General features: G+C 40.2%; 1 protein-coding gene across 2 annotated transcripts in view; it reads right to left on the bottom strand.

Annotated features, from left to right (window-relative positions):
- The window catches only part of GPC6 (glypican 6), a 1,157,351-nt gene that overhangs the window by 358,733 nt on the left and 776,109 nt on the right, over window positions 1-22,509 (bottom strand). For both annotated transcript variants that reach the window (XM_080660993.1, XM_080660992.1), the window contains exon 4: window positions 14,059-14,224. In XM_080660993.1, the coding sequence (XP_080517119.1) occupies window positions 14,059-14,224 (166 nt within the window). The remainder of the gene's footprint in view (window positions 1-14,058; window positions 14,225-22,509) is intronic.

Here is a 22,509-nt window from a genome sequence, read left to right on the forward strand (position 1 = left end):
GTAAGAATCCTCTGATATGGAATTTTATTCATTTACATAAGTGCTTGGTTGAAAGTGAATCTTTAAATGATCAATAAAAAGATTGAGTAGGCTCAGGAAAATATTAGGATATTTAAATGAAATAGAGAAACACTCTAAGCAAAAATAACATACTAAATATAACTCATTCTTATTTCTTAAAACATAGATATGATATTACCTGGGAGACAATAGGTACTCAATAAATAGTCAAGCCTAAATCTTAAAATCAGTTCCCGAATGCCTTCTAGAAGGGAATAATTTGATGTTAGTGTCCTTATTTTCTCAATTAATACAGATTACTGCATTTTTCCTGTATAAATGGATACAGATTTACCAGGAATGATCACAGGATCACAGGCACTGTCCTCAACTGCCATGGTAGCTCTTATGTGGCTGTTTCTCAGCTAAACTAAGAGGTTTCAGAATAAATAATTTGATTTTTTCCTTATAATCAATTCATCGAACAAGGCTTATACTTTATCATTTTGTATTTCCAAACTATTAATTTCTGCATCTTAAAAAAATGCCTGGATGTAGCTTTAAATTACACTTTACTTGCCTCATGTTTGAAAGGTTGTTTTAACATGTTTGTGATGAACACAAGCAATCTGATGCCCAGTTTTCACAGGTCAGGTAGATAGGAATTGGTGTCTGGCACAGCAGAAGGGAAGCGATTAAAAAAAAATTCCTGAGGCACTCAGGAAAAGTGGAATTTAATATCTATCAACTCCACATGGAAATTAAGTGTATCCTAAATCTAACTTCTCCAAATCAAATTCAAAGAAAACGTAATAACTATTCAATACAGTTCATTGTCAGAGTTCTAAAAAAATAAAATAAAATAAAAATTGCATGGCCACCATTAAACTATTTGAAATGTCGATCTCAAAACCTGGGACTCCCACGTGGGTTTAGGAAATGAAATGCAAATGCTCCCGAGGAGACTGGAAGCCTGAGCGTAACCCACAGGCTCCACCTGTGATCTGAGCCGCATGCCGCAGCCTCCAATTATGGTTTTCAGGCTCGACCTTTCCTCTCACTTTGTTCTGGCAGCTTTCCAGAGGGAGACAGGTGGTTTCAGGGCATTTTCTTGGGTTACAAATCAAATAATATTTCATGGTTTTCACTTTTAATGGGCTAAGCAGAAGGCATTTGACAAAAGTCACTACAGAGGTTTGGAGAAATAATTTATACTCTGGGGCATTCTTAAATCAGTAACTTGGCAATATGGGATTCAAAAAACCCTCCTTGCTCCTTGCAGTGCTGAGTTGAGAAGGCTGCATTGTGCCTGTTTGTCTAGCTCCGGGGCACTCCATGTTCAGAAACCAATGAGTGAATAGATTGCACTGGTCCTTACATGTTGAGTTTTCAGTGGTGACAGTTTTGCCACAAGGCAAGAAGCTGCTTTCTGACACATGGCATTTTTGCCATTGAAGAAAATGGATGCCCTTGGGGCAAATTTTTTGGTAAAATTAATAAATTTCATGCCTCCACTTACAATTCAGAATTTGGCGGTGGCCAGAAAGAACAGTTAAACCTAGATTTCATGCATCGAGGATTGCAAAAGCCGAAAGTCTATAGAAAATACATTTCCTCTTGGATTGACTGCGATTACAAAGTGTCAGTGTGTGTAATGGATATGAGCGTCAAGGGGTTCCTGAATCACGAGAAAATATATTGTGGGGAGTAACCAAGGCATGTCTCTGTGGAATCATTATGTTAAGCAGTTTCAGATATTCACAGTTGACATTGTAAGGACACTTAATTAAAGAGGTTTGGAAGTATAGACGTAGACTCATTCTGAGAATACATATTGACGTGCATGCTCTTAAATGTTTAACATCGAGGCATACAGATAGTCTAATTTCACATGTAAAGAACACGCAGGTAGGTGTGCAGTGCCCAGGAGAGGGGATTCTGGGCACAACCTGTTGGAGTTGATTATGAAGTTGGCCATAGAAGCCTTTGGGCTGTGGAGCCCTCCAGGGGTCTTGGCATCTCCAGCTCCTGTTCTAGGAACATAGAACACTTATTTTCAACATCCAATTGGGCATTCCCACTTTTGGTTCTGCTGTTTCAAACCCAACAAACCCTAAACAGATTGAAGAAATCCATGCTTGCCATGCCCCAAGCCAGCTTCACTGTTTGCTGACAGCATCATCTTTGTTTCATGTGCTTATTACCTCAGTCAGATCTGATGTATTTCCTTCTTTGCCCTATATTTTGTCACTTATATTGAGACATAAAGTCTTCTATCCCTTTAGTTCCAGCTCTGTCATTCATGCTATCTTCCTTTCCCTCTCTGTTCCATGTTCAGATAACCTTCCCAGTCTCACCACCGTTAGTCTCATCCACCTGGATCCATCCTCTACTTGTCTGCCAGATTACTATTCAGATCCCACCATTCCCTGGATTATAATGCCCTGTGGCATGTCATTGTGTACAAGACAAAGGAAGTCAAGTGAAGCTGACTTTCAAAGCTTCAACAGTCCAATCCTGACAAATCTTATCTCCCAGCACATGCCAGCAAGTAGGTCTATTTCAGCCTGGCTGGTTTCTTCACAAGTCCTGTCATTCTTATTCTTAACTTCATACCACCACTTTCCCATTATGGAGTCACTGAATGATTATTCACCCGAGCAAGGGCAAGGTCCTTTCTACTGGGATGGCTCCTGCCTCCCAGGAACTAAGGCCAATCCAGAAACAGGACTAAGAAGAAGGTTGCATGATGAAGTGCACTTCCAATCTTGTTCCTTCAGTTCCTACTGATTAACTACAGACAGTCCTCAGGTTATGTCGGACTTGACGTACGTCCTTTAGTGGTTATGTCGCCATCTCCCATTTATTTATATTAAAAAAAAGTGCTGTCATTTCGACGTATGTATATATGTGTTTTTTATTATTATTTATTTACCACAAGTAAAGGTCAGGAATTGTTATCTTTCTTTTACATTTTTTTTTACTGTTTCACTTCATTACTGCTGTGTATGTGCTCCATGTGAGTGAGTAGGTGCTTATGTTGGTGGGTTCCGACTTACCGCAGTAGGAACGGATCTCCAATGTAAGCCGGGGACCTACTGTATCATCTGATGATTTTACTTTGGTTTTCAGCCTGCCCTTGTTATTTTTTTCATTTGCATGTTTCTGCTGGCTGATGTTCTCCTGCCTTCTCATGTACTCTGTTGCTTTCTACTTTCTATTTCCTGTTCATACCTTTCCAGGTTATTCCCCCAAATAGGGAACCACGTTGCTTCTCCTTCAGCTACATCTGTGGATATGTCTTATTCCTCAGACTTATATGCATTATCTAGTTTAATCCATAAAATGCTAAGAGTTAGGTACTATTGTCTCCAGTTTATTGATGAGAAAACTGAGATTTATGAAGGTTAAATAATGTTCCCCATATCGCACACAGATAATAAATCATGAAGTCAGGATTCACATTTATGCAGCGACTCAGGACTATTGTTCTTACTATGCACATTCACTCAACCAAACTCCCACTTGAAAGCACATATTTCACCTCTTCAGAAAATTATAATTTTCAAGATCAGGTAGTTAAGTTTTTATTTCTTTAGTGTCCACTCTATGCCTAGTCTAGATCTAAGCACTAAAAAGGCAACTAATAAACACTTTTCTAAAAGAGAATCAGATATATTCAGATGTTAAAGTTTGTCATGGAAATTATAACTACTTTAATGGCCTAAACCTGCATGGTCCAAAAGAGTAGCCACTAGCCATATATAATAATTAAAATTTAAATTAATTAAAAAGAAATAAAACGAAAAACTTAGTTCCCCAGACACACTAGCCACATTTTAAGTGCTCAACAGCCACATGTTACTAAACTTAAATAATTAAAATTAAATAAAGTAAAAATTCAGTTGATCAGCATTTAATAACCACATGTGACTAGTGGCTACTATATTGGACAGCACAGACATAGAACTTTTCCATTGTGGCAGAAAATTCTACCAGACAGAGGTGACAATATCAAATTTTTAGTTTCCCCCAATATACTCATCAACCCATATAGCTAGAGACTAAGAGTTTCTCCCCGAACACTTAGTAGGAGTTAATTTGTGCAGTGGTTAAGAGCTTGAGCTCTGAGACCAAATTCTGCCATTGCAACATACAAGCTCTGTGACTTTATACAGGTCACAAGTTATCTCTCTTAGTTTTCCCACCTGTACAGTGGATCATAGTATTGATAATTTAATAGGGTTATTATAAGGATTAAAAGTGTAAAGTGATTACAACTTTGCCTGGTATAAAATAGGTATCCAATAAATGTTAGCAATTATTGCTATGCGTGTAATATTCTCGAAATGAAACTCAGAACTATAGAAATTGGGGAATAAAGTTTCTTATAACACTTCCAGGTTCAGAATTTGGATACTATGATTTTAAGTGAGTAAGTAGCAAGACACATTTAAACATTCTCTCATGGACAATCTTGTGAAGTATATATCCGGATCTTCAACCAATAAAGGATGGCACACATTAAATTGAATCTTCTAGAACTTTTCAAATATTTTATATTCAGGCTCAGTGATTGAAAATGCTGAAAGGCTGATTAATGAAGGAACATACGTATGATCCATATCCTCACAGGGCACTGTGTACTGGTGTTTCTAGAATTATTCCTGAGTAACATTTTTAGGACTATTGATGATTTCAGTTCTCCCATCTGGTTGGGTATTACCCAGAGATTTTTGGACTATGGAATATATTTCTATGATTATGCTAACACAGAAGAGTTTGAAACACTAAACTGTTTTTAAGATGGAGAACTAAGCCAACAATAATCAAGGACATTGAATTTAGAAAACCCGAAAACACATGCACAAGTGATAACATCAAGGGCTCCAAATAGCCTCACCGACTAACTGGCTGTTGTATACTTTGAGAATACTTTCCTTGAAGTTAATGAATTCTCTTACAGAGGAGTAGTCCTGCTTCCTAAGGGATAACTGACTCCCTCAAGCGGGTCATTTTTACTCCTTCAAGTGAAACTACTGCAGAGATAGACATGGGTTGAGTTAGGACAGGGGTCACTTTCTGATTCAGTCAACCTGAAAACCACATCAGTTCAGGCAATCAAAGGGGTGAACACTGCTACTTCCAAAATTCTCTCACATCTTCTAGCTCATTCATTTCACCCGATATTATTCTTGGGCTTCTCATTAAATAAGTTAATTTCTGGAGCATTGAGATTTCAATGGTAAATACTGACCGTCTTTTTTACATTTACTTATCAGTGTTATCTTTCTAGATAACACTTAAAAATAAAAATAAAAGGTGCTGCATATAGATACATCTTTTCATGGGGATAATGTCATATATTCAGTGGTCTATTTCTAATTTTTACTTCTTCAGAGGTTAAAATAAAGGAAATTCTTAGCATAACAAATTATTTAAATCTATGCAAAGAAAAAATCAAGGACATGCCTTTTTATGTGGAATTTATATACAAACTGTTAGATGAAGGATAAGCAATATTTCAAGCTCTATTTTAATTTAAATTCTCTCCTGGCTATCTTACCAAGTGTCTGTAGACATAATATTCTTAAATGAGTTATAAGCACTAAGTTTTCATATACCATGAAGGTTCTCAAATTTTTAAATTATTCCCAAGGACATTAATACCCATTTCCCTTTTAGAGTAAGCAATGAAAAACATGCCTTTAACCATCAGAATAATTCATGGGGCCATTTCTTCTAACCTGGCTCCCACCCCTGATTCCTCAGAGGGTTGTTCATTAATAAACAAGTCACAAAGACAATAAGATGAAGAGAATAAAATTTTAAAAGCCTCTTTTATAATATTAAAGAAACAAGCTGAGAAAAACTAAAACTAATTTCAAAAATGACTCTAAATAAAGACATGATCAGCACTTCTACTCTTGAGCTAATCATGAATTAAAGGAGCTGTTAGAGCAATATATAGAGATATATTTCTATATAGATTTAATTATCCATATAATTATATATATGTACATGTTATATTTATGGGCAAAGAAGTCAAAAGACTCTCAATAACACTATTTTTAAGATATTTTAATAAAGTGTTACAACATCACACATGCATTTATTATTTGAGTTAAAATACAAATTTTCATTCTAGGTGTAAATCAGCATTTGCAGAGTGAACTAGATGCCTCAGGAGATCTCCCCCACAACCCCCCCCACACACCCCACCCCCGCCCCCTTCCATTCCACCAGTCACCAGGACTTTTTGTTTATGATGGCCTTGGGACTTTGTGAAAAGCCATGTGGTTTAGCGCTTTCTTTAACAGTCCTCTTACTTAGCTCTCTTTACTTCTTAGTTCCTACAACAATTTCTTGTACCTCATGTTCCTCTTTATCTCCTCAAATTGGAATTGCTGAGAATGTCATTGGGCTAATGTTTATAGTGTTTGATTTTTCCCTGGGCCTTTTGGCGTCTATTTAATTCCATTCTAAAGAATCATCACATATTTTCTCTCGGCATGCCAAAAGCCAGACATCTGTGCTGCAACTCAAACTCAAACATGTCAGTGAAAACTATCACATGTTAATAAAATCAGATGTTAATTGGCAAAAACAGGTACCTTTTGATATAATTATCAAATTAAACCATTTATAGAGAAAACATTGAAACTGAAGTGTAAACTAGAAGCAAAATGCAAAACCCCAAATACAAAGGCAATTCTCTAGCCACCTTGAACCATTTTGACATGCTCTGCTTTCTCCTGGTAAATGAAATCCTTCTGTTGCCAGTTCTCATAGAAATTGGAGACCTGAAAAAGCATACGGGGTATTTCAGTGAACTTCCTATTATAAGTGGAACATCTTGTATCTTAAAGGATGCTATACTTGCAAAAATAGGAATGCTTCAGTAGAAGCTATTGGTTGGTATCTCATTATTTTGCAGCATAAATTCCAACTTGAAAGTCTAGTTTAGAATGTCATATCTGAAGTAATCAGTAAATAGAAAATGGATTCACTACAATTATAAATTGTATAAAGGTTGAGAATATGAAAACTGGAATAGAAAAATGAACAAGAGTTGACATTGCGGGTAAAGGAAAGACACACACACACACACACACACACACACACACACACCTTGGAATGACTACTTGTGTATTACAGCAAGCCCTTTTAGGTTTGATGTGCTTTGCCTGCTTTGATCCATGGGAAAATCTCCTTGATTCTGAATAGAAATTGCAATCCCATGAATCCCCTTTGTTGTATTAAGACCAGCATTAGTAAGTGTTCAGAGGTTAAGAAATGCCTGCTTCTGTGCTTGCTGAATAGCCTCAGACATTATACCACCCTTAAGGCATTAACCCTATTCTACAACATAAAAACACTTTCACACATGTGAAGTTCAGAAGTAAACCATTTCTAAATGTAGGAAATTGATAAAAAGTGCCGCTCATGAAAGGCTGCTGGTTATTAGTCAACTATTTTCATTCATTCTTTTTTTTTTTCCTCAGCAAGTTGTTGATACGACTTATGCGTTATGCCAGCACTATGAGAGAACACAGCATATGATAATTATTCACAAGCAATGAGAAACACTCAATCAATGACTAAAAAGGTAGGGGTTTGGTTGAGTGTGGTAAGGTTTCAACTAATTGAAAATAAAATGTTTTCATTTAAAAAAAAATCTGTGCTGTTAGGAATGCACATGGGCAAAAGCAAATTCAATAGCTAACAGTGAGATCAAATTCTAACATAATTCCATTGGCTTTTGTTCCTCGATTTAAGAGTTGTGTTTCTGGTCTGTATTATTATCGAATAGGTTCTTGTCTTGTATAAAGCAGAGATGAAGAAACCTTGAAAGCTTGCTGCTAAGTACAATTCTTGAATTTTTATTTTCCTTTGGTCGAAAGGGAACATTTTTCTATGTTGAGGGTCTGTAGCAGTGGTTCTCAACCTTTCTAAGGCCATGACCCTTTAATACAGTTCCTCATGTTGTGGTGACCCCCAACCATAAAATTATTTTCGTTGCTACTTCATAACTGTAATTTTGCTACTGTTAATGAATCATAATGTAAATATCTGTGTTTTCCGATGGTCTTACAGCAGGGTTGAGAACCGCTAGCAGGGTCGCCTAAGACCATCGGAAAACACAGATATTTACATTACGGCAGTTGCGGCTGGCTCTAATTTACAACTTGACAGCAGCCATCACAATGAAAGAACCAGGTTCATAACCTGATTTGTTTCTGCCATTCCTGCACTCATAGAGTCCATTAACAACAGAATATGCTTAATATCACTTTTTAAAATTAGTGAATTTTAGTAATAGTGTCATTAAAACAGTAGACTCACAAAGTAAAGTAAAACAGCCTCTTACTATATCCCCTTCCATTTCTCCATCCATTTGTTTCCATTCATTGTTCTTAGCAGCAGGGCCTTTTCTATCCCCCCTACTTAAACCAGAGCAAGGTCCATCCTAGGCACTCAGATGGATTAGTGAATAAATGTGCTGGATTAATGTGTGAGTGAGAGAATGGGTGGGTAGTACTGCATTGTCTCTTAGCATGGCACAGATGCAATGCCCACCTTGGATATCATGCCTGGTGCTCTCATCCTAGCTTTCTGTCATGGGCTGTCTTGAGATGTAATGATTGGCTAGTTTAAAAGGAGAAAGAAAGCCCAGGAAGTTCGATACCACTAGTTTGTCTGGTCAATGAGCGACTAAGGCCTAAATTAAAAATGCTAGCTTCTCTGCTGGTTCAGCCCCTCACGGCAATTGGAGGGCATTTATAGGGCAAGGAACTCAACCTTTTCTTGAGGAAAATTGACATAAATTCTCCAGATCTTTCCAGATAGAGTCAGTGGCAGTGGTGGTGGTGAGACTTAATCATAAAACTTGTCAAAAATAAAATCTATATAATAAAAGCCTAAGCGACAGTTACAGCAGAACGACCAGAATGACCGGTCACTATGATGTGCACTGACCACCAGGGGGCAGACGCTTAACTCAGGAGCTGCCCCCTGGTGGTCAGTGTGCTCCCACACGGGGAGCACCGCTCAGCCAGAAACTGGGCTCACGGCTGGCGAGTGCAGCAGTGGTGGCAGGAGCCTCTCTTGCCTCCGCGGTAGTGCTAAGGAGCAGACAGCCGAGCAGTAAGGAGCAGCAAGCGGGTGGGCGATAAACAGCGAGGGGTCCTGAACTGCGAGAGGGATGTCCGCCTGCCAGCTTAGTCCCAATTGAGCAGGCCTAAGCAGGCAGGCGGACATCCCCCAAGGGGTCCCAGACTGCGAGAGAGCGCAGGCCGGGCTGAGGGACACCCCCCAACCCAGTGCATGTATTTCGCGCACCAGACCTCTAGTGAACATATATTTAAGAGCCACTGACAGATCATGAAATTGTCACAGAACCTGCAAATATTTGAGATCTATATTGTAACAATTACATATGCTATGACTATTTGACTTCAATTATGTTTGACAACACTAATGCAATGCAGTCTTATTCACTATTTTATTCTATACTTATGGAGGCCAGGCTTCCCTGGCCCTCCACGTGAGGGTAAGTCCCCCTGCTTAGTAGACACTTAGCATCCGGTGCTTCTATTTTCCTAACACTTTATCATAGTTGATTGTAATTAATTTAACTACATGAAATTCTCCAAGGGTAAAAAAATGTGTGTATCTTGCTCAACATTGTGAGTTGAATTAATATATGAAGAATATTAGTGCCTTACTAACTGGGATAGCCTAAAATATTAGGCTACAATGTTGGACAAAAACATCTTTAGGTTTCACTTTTATGGAAATATAGAGATAGTTTTGCCTTATACTTGAGGTAATAAGCACCCCATAACATTCTAGTAATGAAAAACATTAGAAGACAAAATAGAATTCCTGCCTTTTGTGTCACATTTGCCTTTCCACACTCACAGCCTCTTCCCCCCACCCCCCCTCTGGTTCTCACAGTCTATAAAGTCTTAGAAGGTACCAGATGTTTGGAGGAGGCTGTCCCACACATCCTATATTTTTATACTAGAAGTAAGATTTATTAGAGCTATGTAAATGTAACTCCAGCCGTAATATGGCCTCTTGTTAAATAGAACAATTCTTACCCATGGAGGGTGGGCAGCAGTGCCAAACACTAAAAATAACCATGGAATCTTACTGAAACAACAAATTCTGCCCACAAACTGTTTCCCTCTAGGACATTTTAATTCACGAAAACATTTTTTTCAAGAAAACCCTTTTGCAGCAGGCAACAATCAAAAAGTAAGGCTGGGATAAGTTGTGTATGAATATACAGTAACACCTGGGGTAAGTGCCTAAGCAGAGACTGTCAACGCCTTAAATTGCATTTCCTCCTACTGCATAGCTTCTAATAGAATAGGCTAGAAACCACTCGTGTTCCTTTGGTGCTGTCTAGCTCAGGGCGCAGCAGCATGCCCATTCTTTTAGGGCAGCAAATGGAAGTGCAAATGCTTTGTACTGGGGAATCCCACATGCTCCTAGAAAGTGGCTGCAAGTTCCTGGCAGAGGTGAACTGAGGCTTTTCAGATGCTCTAAAATGGGTCTAACACCATCTTCTTCAAAGCTGTCAGCAACTTTTTTTTTTTTTAAGTTCTTTGCATAAGAGGTAAAGAGTTATTCCTTTCCTTACAGTGTTTACTTGATAAGACTTTTGGGGGCACTATCTGTGTGCAGGGGGTGGAGTTCAACTTCCTAAAAAAGGACGATTAAAATACAACCTTTATGAAGGTGAACTCCATGCCCTGCACAGAGACAGTTCCCCACATATTATTATCGAGTAACTATAGTAGGTAAAGGGAGTAACCCTTCACACAGTCACCCATTCAGTAGCCTATGTCACCCCAATGAATTCAATTTAAAAATAATAACAATAAGTAATTAGGAAAGAAAAAGAATGCATCCCAAGTAGATTCCTGATTGTTTTCTAGGATTGAACCTTGAAAGGGAATGGAGTACCACAGGGGTTTTTCCTTGAGCCCTTCCAACATTTCATTTGATCAGCGACTTGCCTTTCTTTAGACAGTCCAGACACCCACTGGATTCTAAACAGTTACAAATGACTTTCAATTAGTTTGTGGCTTTGTGAAGATCAGGACAATGTGCCACCAACTCAGTTCCTGTTTTTATTGACAGTTGATTGCATGTCGCTGTTAATATGTTTTTTTTCACTGTTAATATTTTTGATGAGCACATAATAAAAACAACCTATAAAATGTATAAAATGGCAAAAATGCCTCATGCAATTGACAGCAAGAAAAGTGAAAGGTTTGATGAAATGATGCTAGACACCCAAGAGTGATGGCCTGCAGGTGCGGACCAAAGGGAGGGCTATTATATGTAACTTCTGTTGGAGCACTGATTTGCTCACTGATCTTTGCTGCTGCATTCATGAACACTGTAACACTGTCATCTTGAACAGATCTGTGCGGAAAATGGATTTGACACATTTGACTAATTCCTGTGATAAATTTGTGAAGTAATGCTTCACATCAGGACAAGTATTAGCAAGAACATATTTTGCCTCATGAGTCTATGTTGGTGGTCAATTCTCAATGTCATAGCAAAATCTGAAGAAAAAAACCTGACAGAACTTAATCAAATATCTCTAGCATTGATAAAGAAAACGAGATAGGGAAAAACTAGGTATGAATACATATTAATGTAGGACTAACCACTAGGTTTCCTTCTCATGAAAATACTTGGTAGGTTCCACTTTTAGTTTTTCAATCACATGGTTTTCCAGACCTTAAATTACACATCAAATTGGCATCTAGGAAACCCGGTTGATTAAAAGTTTAAGGATTTGTTGTACATCGAAATACCCAACCAGCACTGAGAAAAAAAGCCAATTAAGAAGTCACTGTTGCTCTTACAAGTTAAAAAGCCCATATTATCATCCTTAATCATGTCTTGCTCTAAGTAACAAAATCCACATGTCCATTCCCGTCAATAAGTTACAGGCTGACCAAAGACAATTTAACTGTGCTATGAATTAGGCAGTTTCAAGCCAAATGTCTGAATAGTCTTTACAACTTGAAACTGATGCTATAAAGTTTAGTCTGGTTTTTAAAATATGCAAATATTTTTAGATTTCTTGATGAGAGTACATTTTTATTAGCATTACTTGGGTAGAGTGTCTGCCAAAATTAATCTACATGAATATTTTAGAAGATTGAGTTTGTTCTGATTACTTTTTTTATTCATACCCGCCTCCAAAATCTTAGCAAAAAATGTCATTTCTGCATTAGAAGGGTATCTGAATGATTAACTTTTAAAAAACTCCCTAATTTTTCAAATTAAGTAACCCAAGATCATACAAGCAGATTTTGTCCTCCCACTGAAAGGCGAGAACAGCATTTCAATATATTCTCTCCAAAATGATTTCTGAGATTTTTGGTAGATGACTTCCATTTGAATCTACCTACTCTCAAATCGTTTTTACAAAACTTCAAAACCATTTTCTCTGGCCTTTCTAGGCAAAAGAATCTGTTAGCCAATGGGTTTCACTGCCAAAGCTGAATGCCTGTAACTTACCATAAGCACATCTTTCTTTGCACAGTGGGCTTTGGTTGTTCTGTATTCCAAAACGTCTTAGCTCTTTTCCTCTCCTGCTCAAATCTAAGATGTCAGAAGACTCTCCTCATGCATTCTGGCTTAGAGGTTTGCATAAGTGATGAAGGCCCTCTGAGGCTGACGAATGCCAGTGTTATTTGCACCACTCTGCTTGTCACCGTGCAATTGCAGCAAATGCAATTGAAAGTGCTTTTATTTGAAGTCCATTTGACAGAGAAGAGAGAAAATACATTTACTCTTTCAAGGCCTGTGTATTTTCCTGGGAGAAGCCTGCCTATGAAATGTGTCCTTTTATCCTTGGATAGCTAGTTGGGAAATATCTTTTGGCAGTGCAAAGCCTGAATGATTTCTGCAACTTAAGGCATGAGCCATGATTCACAGCCCTTCCCCAAATCTTCCCCACCTCCTTTCCTCCCACCTTCTAAAGACTGGAAGGCTGATTCATGCTTGTGTGCTTGAAGCGTTCTTTTCCACAGAAAGAGGAAGGAAATTTGCATATTTTACCAACAATATTGAGCTATTTTCATCACAGATGTTTAAGGAAGGAGTTGTTTACTAATATTGAAACAGCACATAAATCACATAGAACAGCTTAGAACTGTTTCTGCTCCCTCAAAGCAGATGGGGATTAATACAGTGCTTGAGTTATTTTACAGAGACAGCACTCACAGGTGCCACGCTGTCCTCTAGCTGCCCAGGGACCAAAGTCTCACCCCTCCCCGAGGAACCACGGGATGGGGACATGACCAGCACTTGAATACTGGAGCTTTTCAGAGAAAAGGGTCCACCGTCCAGGAAGAGCCCCTTACCATAAATGATCGAGTTCCAAGGTCCTCCCTTAAAAATCACCCCACCAGCGCTTCTCATACCTGTTCCCCCCTAACTCCTTAAACCATTCCATCGTACATCGTCACGAGTTCAGGTTTTAAGCCATCCGGCTTCCCGTTCTCCTAGCTTAGTGCTCTGCAAATAAAGCAATCGAATTTTCCCACTGCAAAACTCAGCGCTCAGTGTTTGACTCTGCTGTGTGGGAGGGGAGTGGAGGGAGGATGTAGGGGACAAAGTCTCCTCCTGTTCGGTTACAATATCTGTGTATCCGGGATTACGCTGAGGTAATACAAACAAAAAAGACACAGTACTATGGATTTCTTTTATGAGAATCTTTTCTAACGCTCACCAAAATTCAACAAGGCTACTTTCATCTTCTCAGGAACATCAGCTAACTCAATACAGCTGTCTTGTACCATCGTTAACAGGATCATCCTTCACCATATACAAGGAAGTCTTACTTTTCAGAATAAAACAAGAAGGAAAATGCAGAACGATGTTTATACTTTGTTAAATGCTGTTTTGTTTTGTGTTTTTTAAACATCCTTGCAGTCTCCACAAGTCATCACAACTTTGAACCTGCCGTCAGTCAGGTCCCCACATTTCTGTTTCTGGATGAGTTCAAATGCTTCTTACCTATAAACAGATTCCACTCGGTGTCCAGATCAGCCTGATTTGCCAGACAGCCCTTCATGACATTGAGGCAGTAGTTGTTGCAGGGCCTCACGGTGGGGAGTCCTCGACAGTATGGGCAATACAGCATCTTCATGAGAGCACGGATGCACCCTGGGGTGGGGCTGACCTGTAGATATATTGAAAAGAATAGGAAATCATAAATAAGAAGGGTAGAAGGGAGGAAAAAATATGTAATTCATTTCATCCTTAAAAAAAAATGGTGAAATGGTTCTGGTAAACCTCTAGCATTAGAACAAAGGGTTAAAAGACCATCAGAATCTTAACCCTTTGTAATACTTGATCTTGAAGCCAGTAATTCTTGTTAAATACTTCTGTTAGGCATAGTAATAATCATTTTTCTTGAAATGTCCCCATCAACATTTTGATATCTATGTCACTGTAATTCAGCCCTAAAAACCTAGACACTGTTTCATTGCAACAGAACATGAAATGAGATAATGCATGTGAAAGCAATTTACAAAGTTAAAAGCCCCATAAAAATGTAGGTATTATTAAAGTTTAATGTGACACCTTTAGACAATTTTCCAACTCGTTATTTGACCCTGTCTCTAAAGAAGGCTGCCAGATATGCTTCCTTTGTACATAACTTTTTTAAAAGGATCAATATCAACTTGTCTGGGATTTCTGAGGTGCAGCCTTGCTTAGAAGGAATGGAACTGCCTGGCTTCAGGACTCTCGAGCTTGGTAGTTCTGGAATTCCATGGAAAATGGATCCAGTGTTGAATGTGAGAAAACCCTGCAGTAATTCAGAGGAGCTACTAACCAACTGACAATGAGTGCTATTTGCCTTGAACAAGGAAACAGCCTGCTTCGTCCTAAGTTAAGCCTATCTAATAAAATAGTAATATGCAAATTAACCATCACTCCGCTACACCCACAAGCCACACCCACCAGTCACACCCACCAGCCAATCAGGAGTGAATATGCAAATAAACCCAACCAAGATGGCTGCAGCCACAGAGAGCAGGAGGGAGGCTTGGGTTTCCCCGGCAATGGAGGAAGCCAAGCTTTCTGCCTGCCCTTGCTGGCCTAGGCCTCCACTCAAGGCTACAAAGTTTCAATTATAGAAGATACATAAGTCCCAACAGAAATGGCTGCCACCACAGAGCAAGCAGAAGGCTTGGCTCTGCTCCAGGCTACAAAGTTTCAATTGTAGAAGATAAATAAACCCCAGATACCAGGGCCTCCACTTGGGTCGCGGGGGGCGTGGCTGGCCTGCAAACCACCACAGGCCCCTCACCCAGGCCACCCCACGCCCCAAGGGAACGCCCACCCTGATCCGGGACACCCTTCAGGGTAAACTAGCTGGCCCCCACCCATGCACCAGGCCTCTATCCTATCTAATAAAAGAGTAATATGCAGATTGACCATCACTCCAACACACAAGATGGCTGCCCCCATGTGGTCAAAGATCCTGCCCCCATGTGGACACAAGATGGCCAACACAAGATGGCCAGCAAGGGAGGGCAGTTGGGAGGGACCGGGCCTGCAAGGGAGGGCAGTTGTGGGTGATCAGGCCAGCAGGGGAGGGACCAGGCCTGCAAGGGAGGGCAGTTGGGGGCGATCAAGCCTGCAGGGGAGGGCAGTTAGGGGTGACCAAGCCGGCAGAGGAGGGAAGTTGGGGGCGACCAGGCCTGCAGGGAAAGGCAGTTGGGAGGGACCCAGGCCTGCAGGGGAGGGCAGTTGGGGGGGACCAGGCCTGCAGGGGAGGGCAGTTAGGGGTGACCAGGCCTGCACGGGAGGGCAGTTGGGGGGAACCCAGGCCTACAGGGGAGAGCAGTTGGGGGGGACCAGGCCTGCAGGGGAGGGCAGTTAGGGGTTACCAGGCCTGCAGGGGAGGGCAGTTAGGGGAAAACAGGCTGGCAGGGGAGCAGTTAGGCATCAATCAGGCTGTCAGGGGAGTAGTTAGGGAGTGATCAGGCTGGCAAGCAGAAGCGGTTAGGGGCAATCAGGAAGGCAGGCAAGTGAGCAATTGGGAGCCAGCAGTCCTGGGTTGTGAGAGGGCAGTTGGACATCCCTCGAGGGGTCCCGGATTGGAGAGGGTGCAGGCTGGGCTGAGGGACACCCCCCCCCCCAATGCACGAATTTCGTGCACCGGGCCTCTTGTCAATTATAAGCCAACTAGAGGCCTGGTGCATGAAATTCATGCACAGGGACAGGGGGTCCCTCAGCCCAGCCAGCACCCTCTCCAATATAGGACATCCTCTCCCAGTCCGGTACCATTGGCTCCTAACTGCTCACCTGCCTGCCTGCTTGATCACCCCTAACCATCTCAGCCTGCCAGCCTGATCAACCCTAACCACTTCTGCTGCCGGCCTGGTGGCCCCCTAACTGCTCTCACCTGCCAACCTGGTGGCCCCCTAACTGCTCTCCCCAGCCAGCCTGATCACCCCTAACCGCCTCTGCCTCAGCTCCTGCCACTGTGGCTTCATCCAGAAGGATGTCCGGAAGGTCATCCGGAAGATGTCTGGTATAATTAGCATGTTACCCTTTTATTAGTATAGATGAGGCCCTTTTTAGCCTCATTGAAAAATTTGCTTTGACTTCAAATGGAAAGAATACTTAAAACAGTATGGACCACCACCTCCAACAAAAAAATACTGAAAGCTCTTTTTTATGATTTAGACACAAACATTATTTTCACATTTATTTGGTTAGTTCCACATAATTTTGGTATTTTAATGAAGTAATTATATGTTGCAGTTCTTGTGTTCTAGATCTGAGACTAAGCCTAACTTGGACCTCTTGGGGAGTTTCAGTCTTATCAAGTAGACTTGGATCTGCAGGTGACATTTACATCTCCAGAACATTCATATGCTGACAAAGCATAACATCTCTACAAAGGTAGGAAAGTAAAAAGTACTTCTTCATAAATGGAAACTTTCAACAACTGCAGCTAATCTCTGTCATTTTATCCTTTTGTCTAGAAACCACATTGGAAGTTCTCAGTGCAGGGCTTTGGTTTTTTGTAACATTTTCTTGACTTTATGTTGTATACTGACACAGTCCCCAATACATTATTTCAGGAAATGAAGAGTTAGGCACTGAAAGTTCTAATTATCATTTTTGTTTTGTACAGTTTCCCAAAACTTATGACAATTTTCTAACATACAGAAAAGTGAACACCCATATTCCCACTCCTGTACATTTAGTATTTCCTACAACTGCTTTTTCTGACATCTATCCATCCTTTTATTCATCTATTAATCCACCTTATTTCTTACTCACTTCACAGGAATAGCCTTTTGATTTTTACTTTTCCTGGTAATTTAATGTTGGCTTTAATAAAGTAGAATTAACATGATTAACATGATAGAAAGTTAGTGCACTATGTACTCCAAATCAAATAAGCGAAGTAAAATATAAGTAACCTTTCTTTATGAAAATATTTAGAGAATACCATTAATTCTAAAATTTATTTTCCAACAATAAAACAAAAACAAGGGAGAACAAAAGTAAGGATTGTAGTGACTTCTGAACATACATTGATGTCACCATATCATCCTCAGATGGGTTATTTTGTTGAAAATGACAAACTTTATCCACAATTGAGCAGTATTGCTTTAAAAATTTCTTTTATCTACATGTATTCCATGCCATTCACAGAAAATATTCTGTATTTTCCATATAGAGTCAATGTGGAATTCCAAAATCTTATACATTTTACTTATTTGGCATGGTTTTAGTCCTAAAAACCTTTGTGCACAGGATTTGGTTTTCCACAGTCTTCCAGTTTCTCTCTTGACCCTGATGTCTTTCTCCAGAGACCTACTGATTTTCATGAGCTGCCTAAGTAGTTTCTTCCTTTGACTGTTGGATTTTTGGCTTTCTTGCCATTGGTATTATATAATGCTTTGCTTCTTCTCACTCAGTGTGCCAGGGTAAAATCTGGAGCAGTTGTCAATATTTGGGATGTAAATTTAAGACCTCATGGACATTGTGGACTCTGTTTCATCATTATAACCTGCACCACTCGTAAGATATGCACATCATTATAAGGTTTTATGATTATGACTTAGGTGCTCAATAAGTGCTTTCTGAATTGAACTCTCTATTGTGTTTCCCCAATTTCTTGGCCATATTGATATTGAAAGGGAAATAAAGAACAAGATAGGTTTGTGCATCTAACATTCAATTGTTGTTGCTTTTTAACTTTGCTTTCAAAGGTTATTGATTGCATTAATTCAAAAGGTTTGCTTTTTTATTTTTATTTTTTTATTGTTTTGGAACCGGTGCAATTTTCTCAGTCTGACATTTGAGAAGAGCCTCCAATCAGGGTAGCAAGCAACAGAAAATTGAACAGCCTTAATAACCTAAAAGAACAATGTTGTTCAAGTTAAATGTGGCTCTCTCAGTACTTTTGGAAATGACATCCTTCCTGGTCAAATAAAGGGCATTTGAAGAAGAAAATGGAGAGTGGAGGATCAAAGTTGAAGCTTTAATGTTCACAGACCGTAGTTTTTTTGAATTGACACATCTGCCTACTTAGATTAAAATTTTAAAAAATCATCACTTCAAAATTAAGACATTTAGAAGTAAGTCTCTGAAAAGAAGGTTGTTTTAAATGCCAGTTGTGTGAAGGGATAAGAGGGAAGGTAGGGGAGGGTGGGGGTAAGGGGGAGAGCAACCAAAGGACTTGTATACATGCATATAAGCCTAACCAATGGACACAGACAACAGGGGGGTGAGGGCATGAGTGGGGTTGGGGGTGGAGGGCAATGGTGGAATATGGACACATATGTAATACCTTAATCAATAAAGAAATATAAAAAATAAAATAAAATGAAAAATGATTAATAGTGTTTTAAAATTATGCTATACCTGCTTAAAAATCTTTTTATTTTGAAATCAATATAGACTCACAAGAAGTTACAAAAACAGTAGAGTCCTAGGTGACCTACCCTCACCTTTCCTCAATGGCAACGTCTCATATAGCTATAGTACAATATCTCATTGAATAAACTGAAATTGGTACATTTCGTGATTTTTTTCATTCGCATTCCTTTGTCTATATATATATCTGTATATATATAGTGTGCGTGTGTGTGTACACTTGTATGAAATTTTACCCGATATACAGAGTTTTCTAACGCCACCACAATTGACATACCGACCTTTTCCATCATCAGAAAAGGAGTACCTTGTGCTGCCTCCACCACCCCCTGTCCTGTCACCTGGCAATCTATTGCCACTGATCTCTTTTTCATCTCTATAATTTTGTAATTTCAAGAATGTTATTTAAATGGAATCATGTAGTAGTATATAACCATTTTAGCTTTACTTTTTTTAACTGAGCATAATACCCAAGATGTCCATCCAAGTACCACATGCATTAATGCTGAGCAGTATCCCATGGTTAGGATGTATTAGAAATGGGTTGACTATTCATTCTTTGCTGTTAGGAATAGTACTTTCTATTAGGAATAAAGCTTCTATTAGTATCCATACACAGGTTCTCCCATAAGCATAAGTATTCATTTCCTTGGAATAAATGCTCAGAAGTACATTTGGTGATTCAAATGGTTAGTGCATGTACACTTTTGTAAGAAATTGCCAATCTATTTTCCAGAATGTTGTAGCATTTTACATTTCCACCAGCAATGTCTGAGGGATGCAGTTTTCCCCACATCATTGCTATTATTTGGTCTTATAACTGTATTTTTTTTTTTTTTAAAAAATAGTTATCTTAATAGATCTATTATCTACTTTCAAATTTATGGCAAGTTTCCTCTGAATAATATCCATACCTGTGTTCTAGCATCAAGGGATTCTAGTACATATTAGATTGATAGTCATTAGCCAGCTGATCTCTGGAAAATACACAACACTGAAAAATATATACAATACTGAAAGAGTAGATAAATCTGCAAATTTGGTAAAACCAAAATAAAGGAGACCTAAAAACTTACATTTAAAATTTAGAACAGACTACAGCTCAAACACATATTAGCACAAATTTGTACATTTGGTGGACTATTAGAAACAATTTTTCTACTGAAGAATATGGTGTCTACTTAGCAACAATAAAGAATACAATCATCTTGAGAAACAAAATGTTGACTTTTTTTAAGTTGGTTATATAGATTTTTGACCAATATTTAAAATGGAGTTGTAGCTTCTTACATATTCAAAGTATACTGGGAAATAAACTTAAGTGAAAAGGTAAGTTGAGATGTTTAGAAAAGTAGTATCCACTTGGTATGAAAAAAACACACGGTTTTTCAGTGAAAAAAAAAACAAACAAACATAAGTTGAGATTGATATTATTTTTTGTATTTTTTTGTGCTCTTATGTAACTTTTACATGTTGTCCTTCACCAGTAGTGACCCTTTGTTAAGAATTCACAGTATCATGGGGGAGGGGGGTTTGCGGGGGGGATAGTCAATGGTTCTCCAATATCCTACTTTAGAAAAAGAGACACAAGTTTGTGAGTCAATCATGTAAGCGTTCAATATAAAATCCTTGCTTCTTGGATTTAGCCCTGCTAACTTCTTTTGATGCTGTCTGTTTATAATGAATGACTTGTGAATTATCTTTCTTATAGTCAATGTTATAATTGACTAGTTTTGAGAAATACTAATAAAATTTGAGAAATCCTATCTAATAAAACAGCAGTATGCAAATTGACCGTACCTCCGCTACACCCACAAGCCATGCCCACCAGCCAATCAGGAGTGAGTATGCAAATTAACCCAACCAAGATGGCTGCAGCCATGGAACGAGCAGGAGGCTTGGGTTTCCCTGGTGATGGAGGAAGCCAAGCTTTCCGCCTGCCCTGGCCTGCCCTGGCCTCCACTCAAGGCTACAAAGCTTCAATTATAGAAGATAAATAAATCCCAGATACCAGGGCCTCCACTTGGGTCTCCGGGGGATGTGGCCAGCCTGCAAACCACCACAGGCCCCTTACCCAGGCCACCCCATGCCCCAAGGGAACCCCCACCCTGATCCGGGACACCCTTCAAGGCAAACCAGCCGGCCTCCACCTGTGCACCAGGCCTCTATCCTATCTAATAAAAGAGTATTATGCATATTGACCATCACTCCAACACACAAGATGGCTGCCCCTATGTGGACACAAGATGGCCAGCAGGGGAGGGCAGTTGGGAGGGACCAGGCCTGCAAAGGAGGGCAGTTGTGGGTGATCAGACCAGCAGGGGAGGGTAGTTGGGAGGGACCAGGCCTGCAAGGGAGGGCAGTTGGGGGCAATCAAGCCTGCAGGGGAGGGCAACTAGGGATGACCAGGCCGGCAGAGGAGGGAAATTGGAGGCAATCGGGCCTGCAGGGAAGGGCAGTTGGGGGGGACCAGGCCTGCAGGGAAGGGCAGTTAGGGGTGACCAGGCCTGCAGGGGAGGGCAGTTAGGGGTGACCAGGCCTGCAGGGGAGGGCAATGAGGGGCAATCAGGCTGCCAGGGGAACAGTTAGGCATCAATCAGGCTGGCAGGCAGAAGCAGTTAGGGGCAATCAGGAAGGCAGGCAGGTGAGCAGTTGGGAGCCAGCAGTCCTGGATTGTGAGAGGGATGTCCGACTGCCCGTTTAGGCCCGATCCCAGTAGGATCGGGCCTAAATTAGGATCGGGCCTAAATGGGCAGTCGGACATTCCTAGAGGGGTCCCAGATTGGAGAGGGTGCAGGCTGGGCTGAGGGACACACATCCCCGTGCACGAATTTCGTGCACCATGCCTCTAGTAATAATATAATTTACTAGAGGCCCAGTGCACAGATTCATGCACATTGAGAGTAAATTAATTAGAAGGTGGCCAGCAGGACAGGACTGGGCAAGACAGGCTGGACACACCCTGGAGCCAACCTTCCCTGGTCCTTCCCCACCCGCCACACCTGGGGCAGTGCTGGGGCTCAAAGGGCATCTGCAGAGTGAGCAGGGTCCCTCCAGTAAGTGGGGTCCTTCAGCTTGGCCCAAGGGGATTGGGCTGAAACTGGCAGTCTTACATCCCCCAAGGGATCCCAGAGTACCAAAGGGCACTCTGCAAAGTTGCTGTCGCTTGGCAGCTCCTGCATTGAGCATCTGCCCCCTGGTGGTCAGTGTGCATCATAGCTACCAGCCGGTCGGTCGGCCACTTAGCCTTTTATATATATAATGAAGATTCCTTGTGAAATAACTGAAAGATAAATAAAGTGACATAAAAATAATTGAGCTCATAGTGTAACCTTGTGAGTTTTATTGTTGTTATTTATGTTTCTATTTTAAAAGGCTAAAACAAGATACATTGAAACATGGCAAGGAATACAAAAAGAGCCCTTAATAAAGCTGTATTGGGAGATCACACTAAGAATTATCTATGTGGCTAACCATGTGTGTCAGGATGCTATAGCAAATAATTCTTATGTTTTCTAAATGTGATTTGAGGCATCACATATCCTTAACCATATAATA

Source organism: Plecotus auritus (genome assembly GCF_963455305.1).
Source record: "Plecotus auritus genome assembly, chromosome: 3".
In the NCBI taxonomy this organism is placed as follows: domain Eukaryota; kingdom Metazoa; phylum Chordata; class Mammalia; order Chiroptera; family Vespertilionidae; genus Plecotus; species Plecotus auritus.